This window comes from Pelodiscus sinensis, chromosome 1 (assembly GCF_049634645.1).
Source record: "Pelodiscus sinensis isolate JC-2024 chromosome 1, ASM4963464v1, whole genome shotgun sequence".
NCBI lineage: Eukaryota > Metazoa > Chordata > Testudines > Trionychidae > Pelodiscus > Pelodiscus sinensis.
The window spans coordinates 45,821,850-45,839,294 of record NC_134711.1 but is presented as its reverse complement, the minus strand read 5'-3'; the positions used below and the strand labels follow the sequence as shown (position 1 = coordinate 45,839,294).

The 17,445-nt window shown below is 42.0% G+C and overlaps 1 protein-coding gene across 6 annotated transcripts in view; it reads left to right on the top strand.

Annotated features, from left to right (window-relative positions):
* MET (MET proto-oncogene, receptor tyrosine kinase) overlaps nucleotides 1-17,445 on the top strand; it is a 130,917-nt gene that overhangs the window by 23,087 nt on the left and 90,385 nt on the right. For all 6 annotated transcript variants that reach the window (XM_014573355.3, XM_014573354.3, XM_075929236.1 and 3 more), the window contains exon 2: nucleotides 9,113-10,327. In XM_014573355.3, the coding sequence (XP_014428841.1) occupies nucleotides 9,128-10,327 (1,200 nt within the window). In that variant the 5' untranslated portion in view covers nucleotides 9,113-9,127. The remainder of the gene's footprint in view (nucleotides 1-9,112; nucleotides 10,328-17,445) is intronic.

Below are 17,445 nucleotides of genomic sequence, written 5' to 3'. Positions count from 1 at the left end.
ATTGTAAATTACGATAATATAGTGGACTTGTTAATGGATTGTGCATATTAATGAATATATTTTATGCATTTATCCAATTTCTACTGTACTAGATTTTCATGCTAGAATGACTACTGTAAAAAACTTTCCGATCAGTCCAACAGGCTAATAGATTCGTCTTTTGGAAAGCCATTGTACAAATTGTCAGTACTGTCCAAATTAGCATTTCATTTTTAACATAAAGCAGGATGCTAATTCCCTATGCATTTCTTTCAGTCCACACAATAAATGTGTTTTATCAAATCTTCTGGACACTTGCACATCAATTATACAAGCAAGAGGGATGTCAGTGTGCAGATGACTACGTGATTAACCAATAAGGCTGGGGTTATCAGTTAATCTTGTCATCCACACACATTTCCTCCCCCTCTTTACTACCTCTGTAGCAGAAGCAGCAAGGGGGTTGAGGGAGAGTGAGAACTGGTACCTTTGAGGAACTGGCTTAAAAGCCACAAGCACCAAATCTGCCTCTCTTCTCCCCCCTCCACTCCTGTGCTGCTGCCTCTGATAGAGAAGCAACAGCATAGAAGTTAAGGGGGGGGGGGGTAGGCTGGAGCCAAAATGTGTGAAGAGTCAGCTTTCAAGCCAGCTCACCACGCATGCCAGCTCTGCGGTAGGGATGTTAAATGTCGGTTAATTGAATAGTCGATTAACCTCATGAATTCTTATCGGTTAGTTGACTATTCTGTAATCCCCAGGGGTAGGGCTGACAGCCAGTGTGCTCTGGCCCCACTCCCAAACTAGCGCCCCTCATGGACCAGCTGCCTGTTCTCCCACACGGCTGCCTCTGATACAGAGGCAGCAGCTTGGGGTAGCCACAACCCCTGTCCAGGGAGTGGGGAGGGGAGGGAGAGGAGGCTGACAGGAGCCAGAAATGAGGCAGGCTGTCTGCCCGCCTGTCTCCTAATACACTTTAAATGCAGAGCCACAGTGGGGGTAGGTCCTGGACCTAGTACGAGCCAGAACTGAGCCAGGCTAAAAAATGTATTGGAGGGGGGAGAGAGAATGCATGTAATCTATAGCATTTACCCATGCTTATTGACTAATAGACTACACTATTACATCCCTACTCTGTGGACCTGCCTGCCCCCTACCCCTTTGCTGCCTCCTGCAGAGGCAGGGGGAGGGGGAGTGGCAAGCAGGAGCTGTTCTTGGGGGGAGCCGGTTTAAAAGCCAGTTCCTCCCCAGCACCTGCTCCGTGGTGCTGCCTCTCCCCCAGCACTGCTGTCTCTATTACAAGGGCAGAGGAGGCTGCTGCAAAACAGACTCAGTCCACGGTGGGCCCTAGCTCCCCACAGAGCAATCTCCGTCTGTGGGGAGCTCAGACCCTCCCCTTCCCCCATTGACAGGGTCTGCTGCTGCCCCATGCTGCTGCCTCTGTATCTGGTTTTTAAACTGGCTTCCGCCTGCTGCCCCGTGCTGCTGCCTCTGATATGCATTGGCTGCCAGCCCCATCCCCCAGGGACTATTGAAGTAATTGTGTAACCGCTAACTTTTCATACAGTTACATGACTGTTCAGTTACACTATCTCTAACATCCCTAATAAGCAAACTTGTGCCAAGATTCAGAAAATGAAACCTCCCCAAATCTTTTAAATGAAAATTTGCGTACCAGCAGGGAGAAATTAGCTAATGAGTTTCTACTGGCTCAAAAGCAGGCATATTTACAGATACCTTGGCCCTAGTTTTTATTGCTTCTGACTAATTATTTATGGAAAAAAATAACAAGCAACTAGTTCCTGAAGTCTGAAACTGAAGTAAAGGCCATGCCAGTCTCACTATAGGCAGTAGTGCCACAATATACAGTAAAACTCTAATTGTCCGGCATCCAGTGGTCTGGCACTCCCAATAGTCCGGCATCAACTGGAACCCGGAAGTGCTCCGGCCAGCCAGACAATTGGAGCTGCTCTGCGCTGCTTCCCCAAGTCCGCTGCTGAAACTGACTAGCTGCGGACGTGGGGAAGTGGTGTGGAGCAGAGCAGCTGGGGTGCTGCCGGGTTGGTCCCGCAGCACCCCTCACCTGAGCAGTGCTGCGGGACCAACCTGTCAGCACCCCAGATGTTCTGCCCCACGGCTTCCCCAAGTCCGCCGCTGCTGAAAGTGACCAGCAGCGGACTTGGGGAAGGACAGGCAGAGCAGCTGGGGTGCTGCCGGGTTGGTCCCACAATGCTGCTCCTCACCAGCACCAGGTTCGCCCCACGCCACGCCGTTCCCCACCTGACTCCCCCCCCCCCCCGCAGACCCATCACAGCCCCCCTGCCGGAGTACCTCCTGATACTCCGGCATATCCAATAATCCAGCACCCCCTGGGTCCCAGAGGTCTGCTATAGCTTAATGATATTGTCTTTACTTGTGTCTAACCTTGCTTAATAAATGAAGAAAGATTTATAAGATAAGAGTTGGTTTTCACTAATTTTCATAATTGTTCAGACATACCGAATACTGATTCATTTGGAAAACTGGCAAGTAGGGTGTGAAGTCCAAACCATTTCCCATTAAAGTCAACAGAGAGTTGAATAAAACCATAATGTTTTATTCTAGCAATTTGAGCTGGGTGCTGCATAAATATACAGTAGGGAAAAAGGGAAGCATCCTCCCTTTTCCCCAAGGTCATAGAGAAGTTCCACAGCCATTCCAGGGCAACTGCTTTAGCTTAATGACTGATGTAAACCTGCACATCTTTAATATACTCCCCCTCAAACAGGCACACACATCACACAGAGCACTGGATGATTCGTTTAGCATGCCCTTCCTCATCCTTGGCCTTGACTCCACCCCAGCACACCTTTGCTCCATCACCCCATTTATTCCACCATGAAGGGAACTTGCACCTTCACAAACTTGCCCTACCCAGTTCCCACCTTATTGAAGAATCAATTCCATTACTAACTGATGCCCCACAGTTCTGGTTGAACAGCTGTGCTTGCCCCCATAATAGGTTTACGTTGGAAAAATGTGTCATGTTAGGGGGGTTGTGGTAAGCTGCTTTCTAACACATTTCTTAGTGTGAATGTGATTACCCACACTGAGCAAGACCTCACAACACTTTTGCTATGTCAATTTAATTGACAATCAGTTAACTCAAGGTACATAAGTTAGTGAAGACGAGCTCGTTAAGAGCAAAGTCATGTTTTACATTCCAATAGCTAACATGTACTAGCACAGTGGATGTTCCCCAAGTGAATCAACTGTAAAAATCATACCGACTGCAGCCCAAAACATTTTGTCACTTGCCAAGGTATATCCCACTTAATCATTTCTCTGCCATTGCAGAGGCCTCAATCCCTGGTGTACTTGAGTCCCTCCTATTCTCTGCCTGTGGTACTTTATCTTCTAATCTCTTGTGGGTTGTAGAGCTTTGGTCTAATTTTGGTTGTTCAGGTTGGCCTACAGGTGCTGGATGTTGTTGGAGGCCTTTGATATACAAGGAATTTAACTAAGGATGTTACATTGTGGTCATCTGGCTACTCATGTAAGGGATACAAATTGTATCCACTACACAATTAGTCAATAAGGACCACTCTGCAGAGCCCCAGCAGGGGTAGTTCCAGGAGCCGGCTTGAGCCAGGACTGAACAGTCCTGCCTCGTGCTGGCTCTGGGAGCCACCCGTGCTGTGGTTCTTCCTTTTAAATGTAGTAAGAGCCTTGCAGCGCACCATCCAGGACCACGAGCCAGGACTGCTCAGTCCTGACTCGTGCAGAGTCCAGCAGTCCCTGTTTGTGGCAGCCAGGGGACATCTGGGTACGTCTACACTTACTCCCTAGTTCGAGCTAGGGATGCAAATATAGGTGACCGAAATTGCTAATGAAGTGGGGATTTAGAACCAGGAAGCGCGTGCCGGGACGCGTCCAAAAAATGAGGAGTAACGTTATATTGAACCAAGGGGTTTGGTTCAAACTAACGCATCCCGGCCTGTGCTTCCTGGTTCGAATCAGCTGTTGAGCGGAGTAACGTGTCAGCGAGATCATGCTAATGAACTGCGGGATATTTAAATCCCTGCTTCATTAGCAATTTTGGTCACCTACATTTGCATTCCTAGCTCGAACTAGGGAGCAAGTGTAGACGTACCCTCTGTGACCAGCCCTGTCCGCTGCAAACAATGGCTGCTGTGGTCTGCTGCCAGCACAGCCTCTGCTTGCCACAGCCAGGGCTGGCTGTGGACAGGAGCTACTGCCAGAGCTGAGGCTGCCGTGAACAGGGGCTGCTTGGTGGCAGCAGCCCCTGTCTGTGGCCAGCCCTGCAGCCTCCTTTATCCCTCCTCCTACCCCGCCCCCCGCCGCTGCCTCTGATAGAGGCAGTGGGAAGGGGCAGGTGGTACTGAGGAGACCATGATGCAGGGTAAGGTTCCCTCTAAGCTGCAAGCTTGTGCAGGCATGCAGAAAAAAGTCTCTCTCTTCCATCTCCTACGCAGAGCAGGTGGCAGCTGGGGCCAGAAGAGCCACATGTCAGATGGCAGGTAGTAGGTGACCAGAGGACCTGCATGGTGGGTGGCAGGCAGCTGATCTGGAGGCTGGGGTCAGAGGAGCTACGAGCTACATGGTAGGCAGCAGGCAGGTGGCTGGTTTGGCAGCCAGGGGCCAGAGGAGCTGCATGGTGGGTGGCAAGTGGCTGGTCCGGTGGCCAGGGCTGGAGGAGCTGCATGGTAGGCTCCAAGAGGCTGGTCCAGTGGCTGGGGCCGGGGCCAGAGCTGCCACGTGGGAGCCCGGGCAGGAGAGCGGCAGGGCAGGTACTGGGGTCTGTACCAGCAGGAGAGGCAGCGGGGTCAATGACAACGGGGGCTGGGCACTAGCCATATGTGATGGTGAGAGGTACCAGATGCAGGTAAATGTGGGGTGGGCAGAGGGTGAGGTGCAGGGTTGGACGCAGATCTCTGGGACTTACACTCTAATAATAAATGTAAAGCTCTGCTATTAAATCTGAGTTAAAAATGGGAAGAAACAATCATTTTTGTGCCCTAGTCATAGGGTTTACAGATTAGTGAAGTGCGATTGCCACAGCTCTGCTATATCCAGCCTGAAAGGACCTCTTTTAATGATGTGGCATGTAGCATAAACATGCCATAAACAACATAAGAATGGTCATATTGGATCAGACCACTGGTCCATGTAGCCTGGTATAACGACAGTGGCCAGTACCAGTTACTTCAGAAGGAATGAACACAAAGGTTGGTTTTTCAGTGATCCATCCCTTGTCTGTTTCCAACTTCTGTGCACTACAGTACTATGTGTATGACACACATAAGGTCCTGTCATTTCTTGTCACCTAATAAAGCAAGGAAAATGAGAGATGTGCCAAATGATATACAAAATCCCAGATTTGTAAGTTAAACAATATCGTTCTCTCCAAGGTTTCATGAAGTATACTATGACCAAACCAAAAAGGAAAATAAATTATTAACAACGCTATAAAGCAAAGTTATAGCATTTGGCTTCCTCATATGTTGCAAATTTTATATTACCTAGAAACTGGTCTGGAATATCACTTCAATAAAAGCAATGTCCACATGACTATCAAGATAAAGTATTGCACTTGTATTATTACAAATGATGACACAATGTGAATGAGGCTTGTCAATGGGAAAAAAGCTATCAAGATCCCAGTGATGGATGTTAGTCACTAGCACACAAACTCGCAATACCAAATATGTATGGGAAGTGTCAACCACAGCACGTTGCCAGCACCACTGGCTGACCAAAACGCAATGTCTTATGGTTTATATGAGCTAGTGTCTGCTGAGGAATGGAAAAATGGGGGCATTGTGACACAAGCTTTGAAAACATGTACTCACAAAAGACAGAATCCATCCGCAGAATTAGCTTAATAGGAAGCAGCTCACATCAAAATAAGTTACAAGACTCATCTAAATGATACAGATTGGGATAAACTGATCAAATAAAGATCATAAAAATATGACACAAAAACAAACAGATTAGTAGTTTTCCCTTAGCAACACAAAGGTGTTAACTAATACCCTGACCTGCAACCAGTTCAGGTAGGAATAAGAGATCCTCCGGAAAAGGGCTTTATTCCGGAGGATCGCGCCAGTCTAGACGCTTTTTTCCGGCTTTTCCCCAAGCCGGAAAAAAAGCGGCGGACATGCTTATTTAAATCCCGCGGGGGATATTTAAATCCCCCGCAGATTTCCCTATTCCAAAATTGGAAATTAGCATGGCTATTTCGGAATAGGGGCCAGTCTAGACGTAGCCAAAGGAAAACAATATGTTAACATGATGGGTTGACTCAGACTGCAAGGTCTGGGTGAAGTTTGGTTCTTATACAATGTTCATATTTTCCTTCCTTGCTCACCTAGCTGAGTGTGGTAAATATTATTAGTGCCCCCTCCTAAACTCTGTTTAATTAAGGGAGCTATTTAGTGCTGTATCTTGGGGCTGATTCTGTACATTAACTTCAGCAGGAGTTTGCTCTAGACTGAAGGGTTGAACTTGAACCTAGACTTGACTTCATTCTAGCAAGTAAATTAGTTATGGCTTCTGATAAGCAGCTCTCCAAGAGCATGAGGTAACTTGAGAGCAGAGCAAAACTTCTTCCATGGTAGGACCAGCTCCTTGCCAAGAGTAACATAACTGCTAGTAGCAGAGAGTTCTGCCGCACCAATGGGACAGTGGAGGCAGTGCCTTTATCCCTGGGACCTGGAGACCAATGTGCCATGGTAAAACAATAGCCCACCCTGTCTTTACAGCTTCTGGGTCCCAGTGTTTATCATTAAAAGGTAGTATTTTGGTTTTGAATACCCACAAAAACCTCTGTAGTGGTTCCCTGTACTTCTCAGATAACTGAGGGATCAAAAAGGTTTGTTTGGGAGAGGGAACTGTGTTCTCTAGGGGGAATTTGGGGCAGTGAGAAAGTGTTGTATGTATTGTCTAATACATAGGAACAAGACAAGTGTATAACAAGTTATTTTTGTAACTTTCATCTCTCCACCTTTCAATTTCTCAACCTATTGTTTGCAGCTCTCAATTCTTGTGTCAAGTTCAATATTAGAACTTCAGCTTGTTAGGACAAGGAAAGTGTCTGTCTATATGTTCTGCCACAAGTCAACACTCTATAGATACTGTGGCTAAATATGAAGTAAAATATCATTATTTTGTAATTATAATATCCCTGCTGTTTTTTCTGAAAATCATTTTATTTTCTTCTTGGTATTCTGCTATTTCTAATTAATAACAGAAAATACCAGTTGCTTAAAAAATATTCTCATTACACAATGCCACATGAGTGGATTCACTTTCCTAGCACTTTTTCAGAGACTTTTGTGTTAGTCTTTGATTTTTTTCTTCATTCTTGATCATGATTTTTGACAGACCATCGAGAGGCTTTTGGACAGAGGACAATTCTTTAGTTTGCAAAGCTCACTATGTGTACAGACTAATGATATAAGCCACAAAGAGAATTCAATATACATTGAAATAAAGCATCCAAAAGAATACAGTGGAATTATTTGTAGTGTTTAAACCAGTGTAATGAAAATATAAAAGTTACATATTTGCACATAAACAATTCTGACTTGTAAGATTCTGTCATTTTAGCCAAAATTTCATTTTAAAGGTCATTGCAGAATTCCCAATTATCATATTTTGTATTTTCAAGTCTGTATTTAGGTGTATAGAGTCTTTGTGAGTATTTGTCTATCAGAAACAATTGTTTAACTATAGCCAAACTATATGCAGTTTTCCATAAAATCCTCTAAACAGCACGTAATCATATTTCTTTTAGAAAGTATAATTGCTTTCCCCATATAAAGCCAAATATAGCTTAGCAATTGTGGCAAAATATTAAGAACAATGGCTGGTGTGATTTAGGGTATAATATAGCCACTTGACCAAAATACACTCCAACCACAATTCATGTACTTGGTCAAATGACAGGATTTTAAATATCCCACTAGAGTCATGGGCTTTTGATTTTTTTTTAAGCAAAATCAAATAAATGGGGAAAATAAGTAAGAAAGAAATGTGTTAGGTTTGTTATTTCATCATTTTGTGGTTCTAATTCATTTGATATCTCTTTGTATACAACACAGTGCTGTGCCTGTATCTCTCAAATGACTTATTTCTGTGGTACAATGCCTAAAATTAAACTTGCACATGGCAAGAACCACAAAATACTTAAAATGCTTTAAGTATATATTAGGACACCTTGTCTACATAAATGAAAATGACCTATGCAAGAACTAGAACTGATTGTATTCTTTTCAGATAAAACATTTTTTACGTCTTGTGGAAGACAAAATATTAGCAGGGGAAACCAAAATGGTTTTCTGGTAGTGAAAAATTTAAGCATTTCAGTAATGGTTTTTATAAAATGTTGTGAAACATTTGGCAAAGAACAAAATGAGTCCACTTAAATATAAACAACATTTTTTTGTGTGTGGTGTGTGGGGTTTTTTTGTTTTTTGCTTTTTGCCAATACTAAGACCCACTCCATTCTGTAGATCTATCTAGTCAATAGGCAGATCACAGGCAAAATCAGGAGTGTTGGATGCTTTTGAAAGGACTCCAAATCTTTTAATTTACTTATCATCTTTGTTAATTTTTTATTATTTTCTCTGGAGTCCTGACTTTGACTATATCTTGACTAAGAAATTTGGATCAGGTCAAAATATAATTAACTGTCCCCACCCCAGATGTTGTAGAACATCGCTCTTCCACACAAAGTGCTCCAGTCACTTTATATGTATTTCAAGAATTGCTCTGCTGAGATGTGTTTTCAGATTATTTAAGAACAAGTTGATTTAAGCCATTTCAGTCTAAATTGTTTTAGCATCAATGTGGAAATAAAACAGCTAATATTATCAACTCGATACCACTACCCCAAAAGCACCAGTGGTCTTTCAAAATTCATCATAATCCATTGCTGCTGGGGAGTAGGTACCTGTTAGACATTATAATGGCAATAGTTTAGAACAGCCATATATGGAGATAGGGCAAAACTGCTTCTAGATCTCCAGCTGAATTAGTAAGGCTAATAACATATAGAAGCAAATCTCTACTAATTGATAAACTGAAGCTTAACCACATGAAATATAAACACCATTTAAATATATTTTGACAGGTTAAATCTACAGCAATGAAGACTGTTGCTGCATTTACTTCTGGAATTATTGTACTCCTGTTTTCTTTGGTGCAACGGGCCAGTGGACAATGTAAAGAAGCAGCTGTAAAGTCAGAGATGAATGTGAGCATGAAGTATCAGCTCCCTCATTTCATCACAGAAACACCAATACAGAATATAGTTTTATACAAGCATCATATCTATATTGGAGCAGTCAACAAGATTTACGTCTTAAATGAAAACCTCCAGAACCTTTCTGTATATAAGACTGGACCCGTGCTGGAAAGTCCTGATTGTGCACCATGTGAAGATTGCAAAGAGAGAGCCAACTTATCCAACAGTGTTTGGAAGGATAATGTCAACATGGCTCTTCTCCTAGAAACATACTATGATGATCAGCTCATCAGCTGTGGTAGTGTAACTCGAGGTGTATGTCAACGTCACATCATTCACCCCGACAATCCTGTAGACATAGAAAGTGAAGTGCACTGCATGTACTCAAAACAGATGGATGGAGAGTCAGACAGCTGTCCTGACTGTGTTGTAAGCACTTTGGGAACGAAAGTTTTGGTGACTGAAAAGGACAGATTTGTAAACTTCTTTGTTGGGAATACTATAAAGTCTTCATTTGAACCACAGCATGCACTTCATTCAGTGTCGGTTAGAAGGTTAAAAGAGACCCAGGATGGCTTTGAGTTTCTCACAGATCACTCTTATATAGACATTCTCCCACAGTTTAGGGACTCTTATCCCATCAAGTACATCCATGCTTTTGAAAATGACCATTTTGTCTACTTCCTAACGGTCCAGCGTGAATCTCTTGATTCCCAGGCTTTTCACACAAGAATCATCCGTTTCTGCTCTTTGGATTCTGAATTGCGCTCTTACATGGAGATGCCGCTTGAGTGCATTTTAACTGAAAAGCGGAAGAAGAGGTCGACTGGAGATGAGATATTTAATGTTCTGCAGACAGCGTATGTCAGTAAGCCAGGTGCAATTCTGGCTCATGAAATGGGTCTTAGCATGAATGATGACATTCTGTATGGTGTCTTTGCACAAAGCAAGCCAGACTCTTCAGAACCAACAAACAGGTCTGCTGTCTGTGCAGTATCTGTCCGAACAATCAATGAATTTTTCAACAAGATTGTAGACAAGCAAAACATGAAATGTCTTCAGCACTTTTATGGGAAAGATAGCAAATACTGTGTGAAAAGGGTAAGTGAAAATTATTTTGTTACATACAGATTTGGTATTGGATTCTGCTGTCTGTTTTTCACATTAACTACTCCATTACTGTGTGATTGTCCCATTGATGGCAGTAGTGAGATGCGAGTCTTTGCTGGGTAAGGCCCCTAATCATTTGCAGACTGTTTGTGGTGTCCATTTAAAGATGCAACAATTAGCACTAGTTCCAGTCAGCTTTGCCAATGACTCATCTTTGCAAGAAGCAGTTACTGTAAATCCGTGCTCATCAACCGGTTGATCGCGAGGCCTTGACCAGTCGATCGCGAGGCGTTTGGGTCCCCGCAGCCCCCATTTTCTCACCACCCCTGAGAAGCCCCATTACCTACCTCCAGTGTAGTGCCGACTTCCCATGGGGTGGACGGAAGTCCTGCCTGCAGCTTTGCGCCATTTCCGGGAGTTCCGGAAGTGTGCTGGCTACTCCCCTCCCACAGGTGGTGTGCAGGGCGTGCTGCGGGAGGGGGCATCGACCTGGGAGGAGGAGCTCGGCGGCTTCCCTGTGCCGCAGGAGGGGTGAGTCGAGCACAGGGGTTTCCCTGCTCCGTGGGATTGGACAAAAAAGAAAGATTTTCTAAACAAAAATATATGACACACAAACCTATTTGTCTGTAACATATTCTAATAATGATCAGAGGCCATACAGGTTTCTCAGAGTCCCTCCTGGATGACCACAGATGTTAGGTGGTCAGTACAGGATGGGTGAAGGTCACATTGTGGGATTTCCCACTGCACAGATCCTCTGGCATCTCCTCTATGTCAGATACATACTGCACTCTGGAGAGTGGCCTAGCCAGTAGGCTCAAATAGTCTCTACACTGGCTCTATTATGTTTCTGTGGTCTTCTGTGGAGATTCCCAGGGTTGAGCTGAGATACTGGAGTTGCCATTTAGTTCTAGGACTATGAACATGTTACACTCTATATTTTTCTCTCTTTTGTCCGGATTTTCAGGAAAGTATAAGCAGTTTTGAAAATTCTTCACATAGTAGCTTCTGTTATCTTTCTCTGGTGCTTTTATAACCCACACGCTTATATGGGTATGTGGTCCCAGGTTCAAATCCGCCTGCCAGCGGTTACACTTTATCTTCATCTTAACCATTTTTCTCAGACCTTAATATTCCTTCTTTGTGTTTCACTTTGTGTTTCACTGAGTATCCATTTTTATTCTCTGAAAACAGTTTTCTTCCTTATTCTCAGATTATTTATTTGTGTGTATGTGAGGGTGGGAAATGTATCACTGAATTGATCTCATTCTTCCGTTACCTAGCCAAACCTCTTTAATAAGATGGTCTTTTCACAGCAAAGTGTTCCTTTTAATATATGGATGGAATAATCTGTGAATTTTTACACGCTAAGAAATTCTTTCTTGTTTCAAAATGTTTTCCAGACTTTGCCACTGTTTTGAATATCAGAGCTGAATGTATTATGGCTACCCATGTTTTATTACAGTTGCAAGTTTCTAAGAAATGTCATCAGAATTGCAGATTTCTGCTCTTACTTTAGCTATATAACATTGACAAAGGATTTCTTTAAAGGAAGAAAAATGGGTCTGTGCCTTTTGTGCACCTTTTATTTTGAATAAAGGAGGCTTGAATATATTTGTCCTGATACTTTTTTTTTTTACCATGGAAATATCAAGACTGTCAAGATTAACTTTATTTTTTTGATGGAGAACTCATTGGAAGGCTTAAATATCTATTGTGAGCTTTCCTAGCCCTTGACTGAAGAGTAGGTGATTGGCAAAGGATTTTTAAAAACTGAGTGTGGGTCCTTTCATTGCTTAATTATGATGTATAAAGAAGACATAAAAGGTTTTGGTTTGGTTTTAGGGGGGAAGTAAATGTCTCCCTCCCCCTTTTCTTTTAGTCAGGGTTTGGAATGGGTCCCATATGAAGAGAGATTAAAAAGACTGGGACTTTTCATCTTCAAAAAGAGGAGACTAAGATAAGACTATGATAAGAGGTCTATAAAATCATAACCTGTGTGGAAAAAGTGAATAAGGAAAAGTTATTTACTTGTCCCCATAACAACATAAGAACTAGAGGTCACCAAATTAAATTAATTGATAGCAGATTTAAAGCTAACAAAAATAAGTTTTTCTTTACACAGTGGACAGTCAACCTGTGGAACTCCGTGCCAGAGGATGTTGTGAAGACCAGGTCTTTAACGAGTTTCAAAAAAGAACTAGATACGTTCATGGAGGTTCAGTCCATCAATGTCTATTATCCAGGATGGGTAGAAATGGTGTCCCTAACCTCTATTTGCCAGAGCCTGAGAGTAGGGACAGGAGAGGGATCACTTGATGATTCTATGTTTCTTTTCACTCCCTCTGGGGCATCTGGCATTGACCACTGTTGAAAGAGAGGACGCTGGGCTAGATGGACCTTTGGTCTGACCCAGTATGGCCATCTTATGTTCTCATGTTCTTAATCTTAGAAATATAGAGAATGTCAAATCTCATGTTTTGGAGAACCTCTTGTTGTTTTAAAGGGCATTTTTACTGTGAATTTCAACACCTTAATCCAAGATTAAGGAGTCTGAATATTTATCTCACTATTTCTTTTATCTGGTGTGATCTTTAATCACAGAGTTTTAAACAGTCTGACTGAAAACCTTTCCTCCTCTCAATTACTTTCATTTGCTTGACTCATGTAATGTTACCATTTCACATAGTTTTCCAGCCTAGAAGGATGTAAGTTTCTAATGTAAAAAAAAAAATGAGGTAAAACATTCCTTTAAAAATTGATGAAACAAAACCACTTTTCAGGTGTTCTTTATGCATCAGAGAGACATTTAAAAAAACCACATCCCAACTTGTTTCCCTTTGTAGTCATCTTTAACTTGATACAAAATTTTCTATAAACCGTGGCAATTTGTCATAGTTTATTTTGGCAGAATCAGAGTGTTATTTTATGTAATTTAGCCAAGATAATGTGTGTCTCTTTAATGTTATGAGAGATGCAAACCACAGTCTTGTGATCCTTCCTTCCCTAGTTTGGGTATTTGAATGACACTGCTTCAACTCATCTTGGTTTGATCGACAAAATTTGTTTTTACAAAATCAGAATTGAAACTGACTCCAGTTTTCCCTGATTTTAAAGGAAACTCATACAAGACCCAGCCCATTAAAGTTGGAAGAACAGCTCCATAGATGCATAAATTATAGATGTTATAAATTGTCATGGATCCATTTAAGTCAATGGAGATATGACAGTGTACACTACCTGAGGATCTGCTCCAGTTTTGACATTGACATCAGTGGGAACAGGAGAGCGATGATAATCAGCTTTGAATCAGACATAAAAAAGCAAAGTTAAAACTAAGAGTTTTCTAGTGCCTATGCCAGGACAAAAAGATTAATTTGAAATGGTTGCAAATATCTTATAGAGATTTTCGAATCATTGCTCTGGCATCTCCTCACCCACACCCACTATAGAAATTGAGTATCAGTTTTAATAGTTTGAGCCTTACTCACTAGTTCAAAATTAGTCATGTTCAGCTACTAAAATAGATGAAGTTTTGGATCAAGAGCCAAATCCTACTTGCCTTTCCTCACTTGTACACATAGTCCTTAGGTGCCTATCTAAATTCTGACTTCAGTGAGACTCCTTCCATGGGTGAGAGTAGGTTTTGAGCTGGACAATTACAGAAGTATTGTATATTTTACTGAGTAATAAGCTTAGAATATTTTTAGAGTTTTTTCATATTGTTTTCTTTTTACATAGTAAACAATTGTGAGCCAATTTTGGTTCTCAGTTACGGGGATCCCGTTCCCATGGAAGGCATGCCTGTGGAATTGAGAGCAGAATTCAGCTCTAGATTTCCTGTGGCACAGAGATTCTATTTGTTTTGGTTTTCCTGTGACTTTTCATGTCCAAAGTTACTCCATGAAGTTACTTTCATCCAAAGTATGGCGAAGTATTTTGCAACCAAACATAGGTTGTTCTTTGTCACATCTGGCCAGGAAAACTGGTCATCACTTCTATCAAAGGAAGAACACAAACAGATAAAAAATTTGAAGGTCGGTGAAATGAAAACAAAGTGAAAAAGGCAGTAAAATAAACATGCAGTGATGTTTCTTTATTACTGTTACAAAGATGATAGATGAGTTAAAATTAGGTTTTGCTTATATTATAATGGAAGAAAATAATTGCAACCTTCCATCAAGAAACCACAAAGACCCTTATTGATCTGTCATCCTCAGGGTATGTCTGGTAATATTTAATAAAATGAACAGAGACAAATAACTCTTTTGAGGCCCTGTAATCTCCCACACCATTTGGATTACAATTTTTTCGCAGAATTAAAAATAGCCCCACATCTCTGAAATTATAAAGGTTGGAAACGCTAATTTAAACAATCTCTTGCAATAAAGCAAATGGATTTTCATGTACAATAGAATACAATATGGTTTGAAATATTTCCTCTAAGAGTCAGGCATTAGAATCCTGATTTTTTTCAATAGTTGATGCTTTTTGAAATGCTATGTATTAAAAAACAAAAATGTTTTCTGAGGGCCTTGCTCGTGATATTAGAAATAACTTTGGGCACGCAACCTTCCTTTTAGTTGCTATGCCATAATAATCCAAATTAAAAAGATATAAAAGTTCAGGGCCTGATTGTACCCACTAAGTCTATGCACTGAGGGTACTGACACATGCTGCAGCATCCCTTCCCACCCTTACCACATTTGTAGAGGATTCTAGATAGGTCATCTGTTGGATGTGTAAACAGGCTATGACAAGGCAGTGGGAAGTGTGTGTTGTCCTCTAGAAAAACATGCTTGGCTCTCAGGAGAAAGATAATACAATCTAAGCAGGTGTCTCTGTGTGATCATTCTGCATGGATCCCTTCAAAAGAGAGATCCAGAGAAGGAAGGAGGCATAAAGAAGCACTGTCATTCCTTTGGAATCACACTGCCAGGGAGCAAGAGGTGACTTTTGGAGACCCAGATGAGGGGCAGAAATGCCTTCCTGCTGATGCTTGGGATCCATGGAATTTGAGGCTGCCACTTGCTCCCTTAATAGGGAGAAAGCTCTGCAAAGAATATCTTGCTTGATTTTCCTCCTCCCGAGCTCCCTGCTGAGGAAGAACTGGTTTCTGTTTATCTCCTATCCTGTTGTTCATCATGATGAGGGTTTTTATTTCCTATTTAATTTTCTTTCTGAAAGTCAGGTTATTCTTGAACATTGACATTTGTTCTCCCGTCACCTACTGGCAAAGGAAAGCCACTAATAACATTCATTTCCAAATCTTTGCTGATTGGCCACTAGTGTGACAAGAAAGCACACTGCATACTCTGAACATGCAGCTCAAATTTCAGTTAGTTCAATGAATAGTTTTTAGATGTTGACCAGTGGGTTGAAAAATCATACTGTAAAATGTCATTAAATGTCTATAATTGCATGAACAAAATAAGAGGCTTTTTTATATCTGGCTAAAGCTCCATCTGGTGTCCAACCTTGTCTCCTCCCCATCTCCTCCCAGGGTGGTGAGTTTTATGGGCACATGGTGCTTGGGCTCCAAGAATATTCCTGGCCCTGCTTCAGCAAAGTTTGGAGCTGGATCTCTGCCTTGGCCCCACCTGATGCACCCTGCACGTCTCCTCAATGTATCTCCCACCCAGTACACCTGTTGCCTGCGATTTAAAGAATCCTAGGGACCCTCATCATCATCACCAGGAGCACAGCAGGGATAGAGCAGCTTTCTGCACACCCCTTCGCATAGCCCCTGGGAGATTTGACTATTACATGTGCCAGGAAGAGAATTGGAGGGATCAAGGTGTACCAAGGATCCTGCACTGGCAGGGAAATGATTAAGTGAAATATATATACAATCCTTGCACACTGCAAAGGAAAATGAAAGCCCTATACACTGCAAAGGAAGAGGATTCCACCTCTCTCCCCCGCCCCCCAAGTCTTAGCTTAGAGCCCTGGCTTTCCCCATCCACAGACACTATCTCTTCTGATACTAAAGGAAGAAGATTTTAAAACCACACCTAGAATACACTGGGTGACTAGGAAATCCCTTCCTGACCCCAAGTGGCCAGCAATGATCCACAAGCATGAGCTTTTAGAAACATAATTTATGGAAATGAGCCCAGTCCCCTCCCATTGCAAACAACCCCATCATGCAATTGCATTCATTATTGTAAAACTCGCTCTTAAAACTTTCTGGGGTTTGCCCCTGCGGTTTCCCAAGGGAGGCTATTCTAGAATCTCACCCTTTGGATGGTTGATTTTATAACCCTGAGAAGATGTATGTATGGCACTCAGTTCATTCAGTACCTATCCTGCTTCAGCTATGCTCAGCATTGCTTTATGGCTTCTGGTCACATCCAGTCCAATTGGATTTGTAATTTTAACTGAGTTGGTGACCCCATGGCACTTTCACAATTGCCAGCCCCAGAGCAGCAATAGGAAACTGAGCTCCAGCAACAGGAGACTTTGAATGAGCCTCAGTTCCTTAGTCCAGTTCTGCCTTCAGCACCTTTATAGTAAAGGCATTGGCCAGCCACAGAAGTAGGCAATTGTGTAAATGTAAACTTTGCAACAGATTTTGCTCTCATACAGGCTTGATATCATTGTGACTCCTGATAATATACCTGATACAGAGAAACCAGGATCAGATTCTGTATTTTATAAAAAAATACCATTACAGTAAACACTGGGCTACAATTATTAGTGACTTAAATAGTGACAAATGGGTTAGAAGACAAATACAGGTGGCAAAGCAATGCAGTTTTCTTGCAGCAGATGAACAGTTTAAGTGGTTAGAGCAAAATAAGTACTGAGGAAGCAGAAGAGATTGTAGCCAAAAAATGATTCAGAGGATGTAATATAAGGTATGCTCTACCTCCTTTGCATGTATATTACTCTGTTTTGCCCATGCACTGAGTGGAAATAGGTACAAATTATACTACTGTACTGTATCTTTACACTCATACCCATTTTCTGACCTACAAGTCTCTCTTACACTATTGTTAAAAGTATTCTCTACACTTGGAGTTATTCCACAATAGCTATTCTATTGTAAATTCACACCCTACCTTTTTCTGGAATAACTTTAACAGATAAGCCCTAAATCACAATTG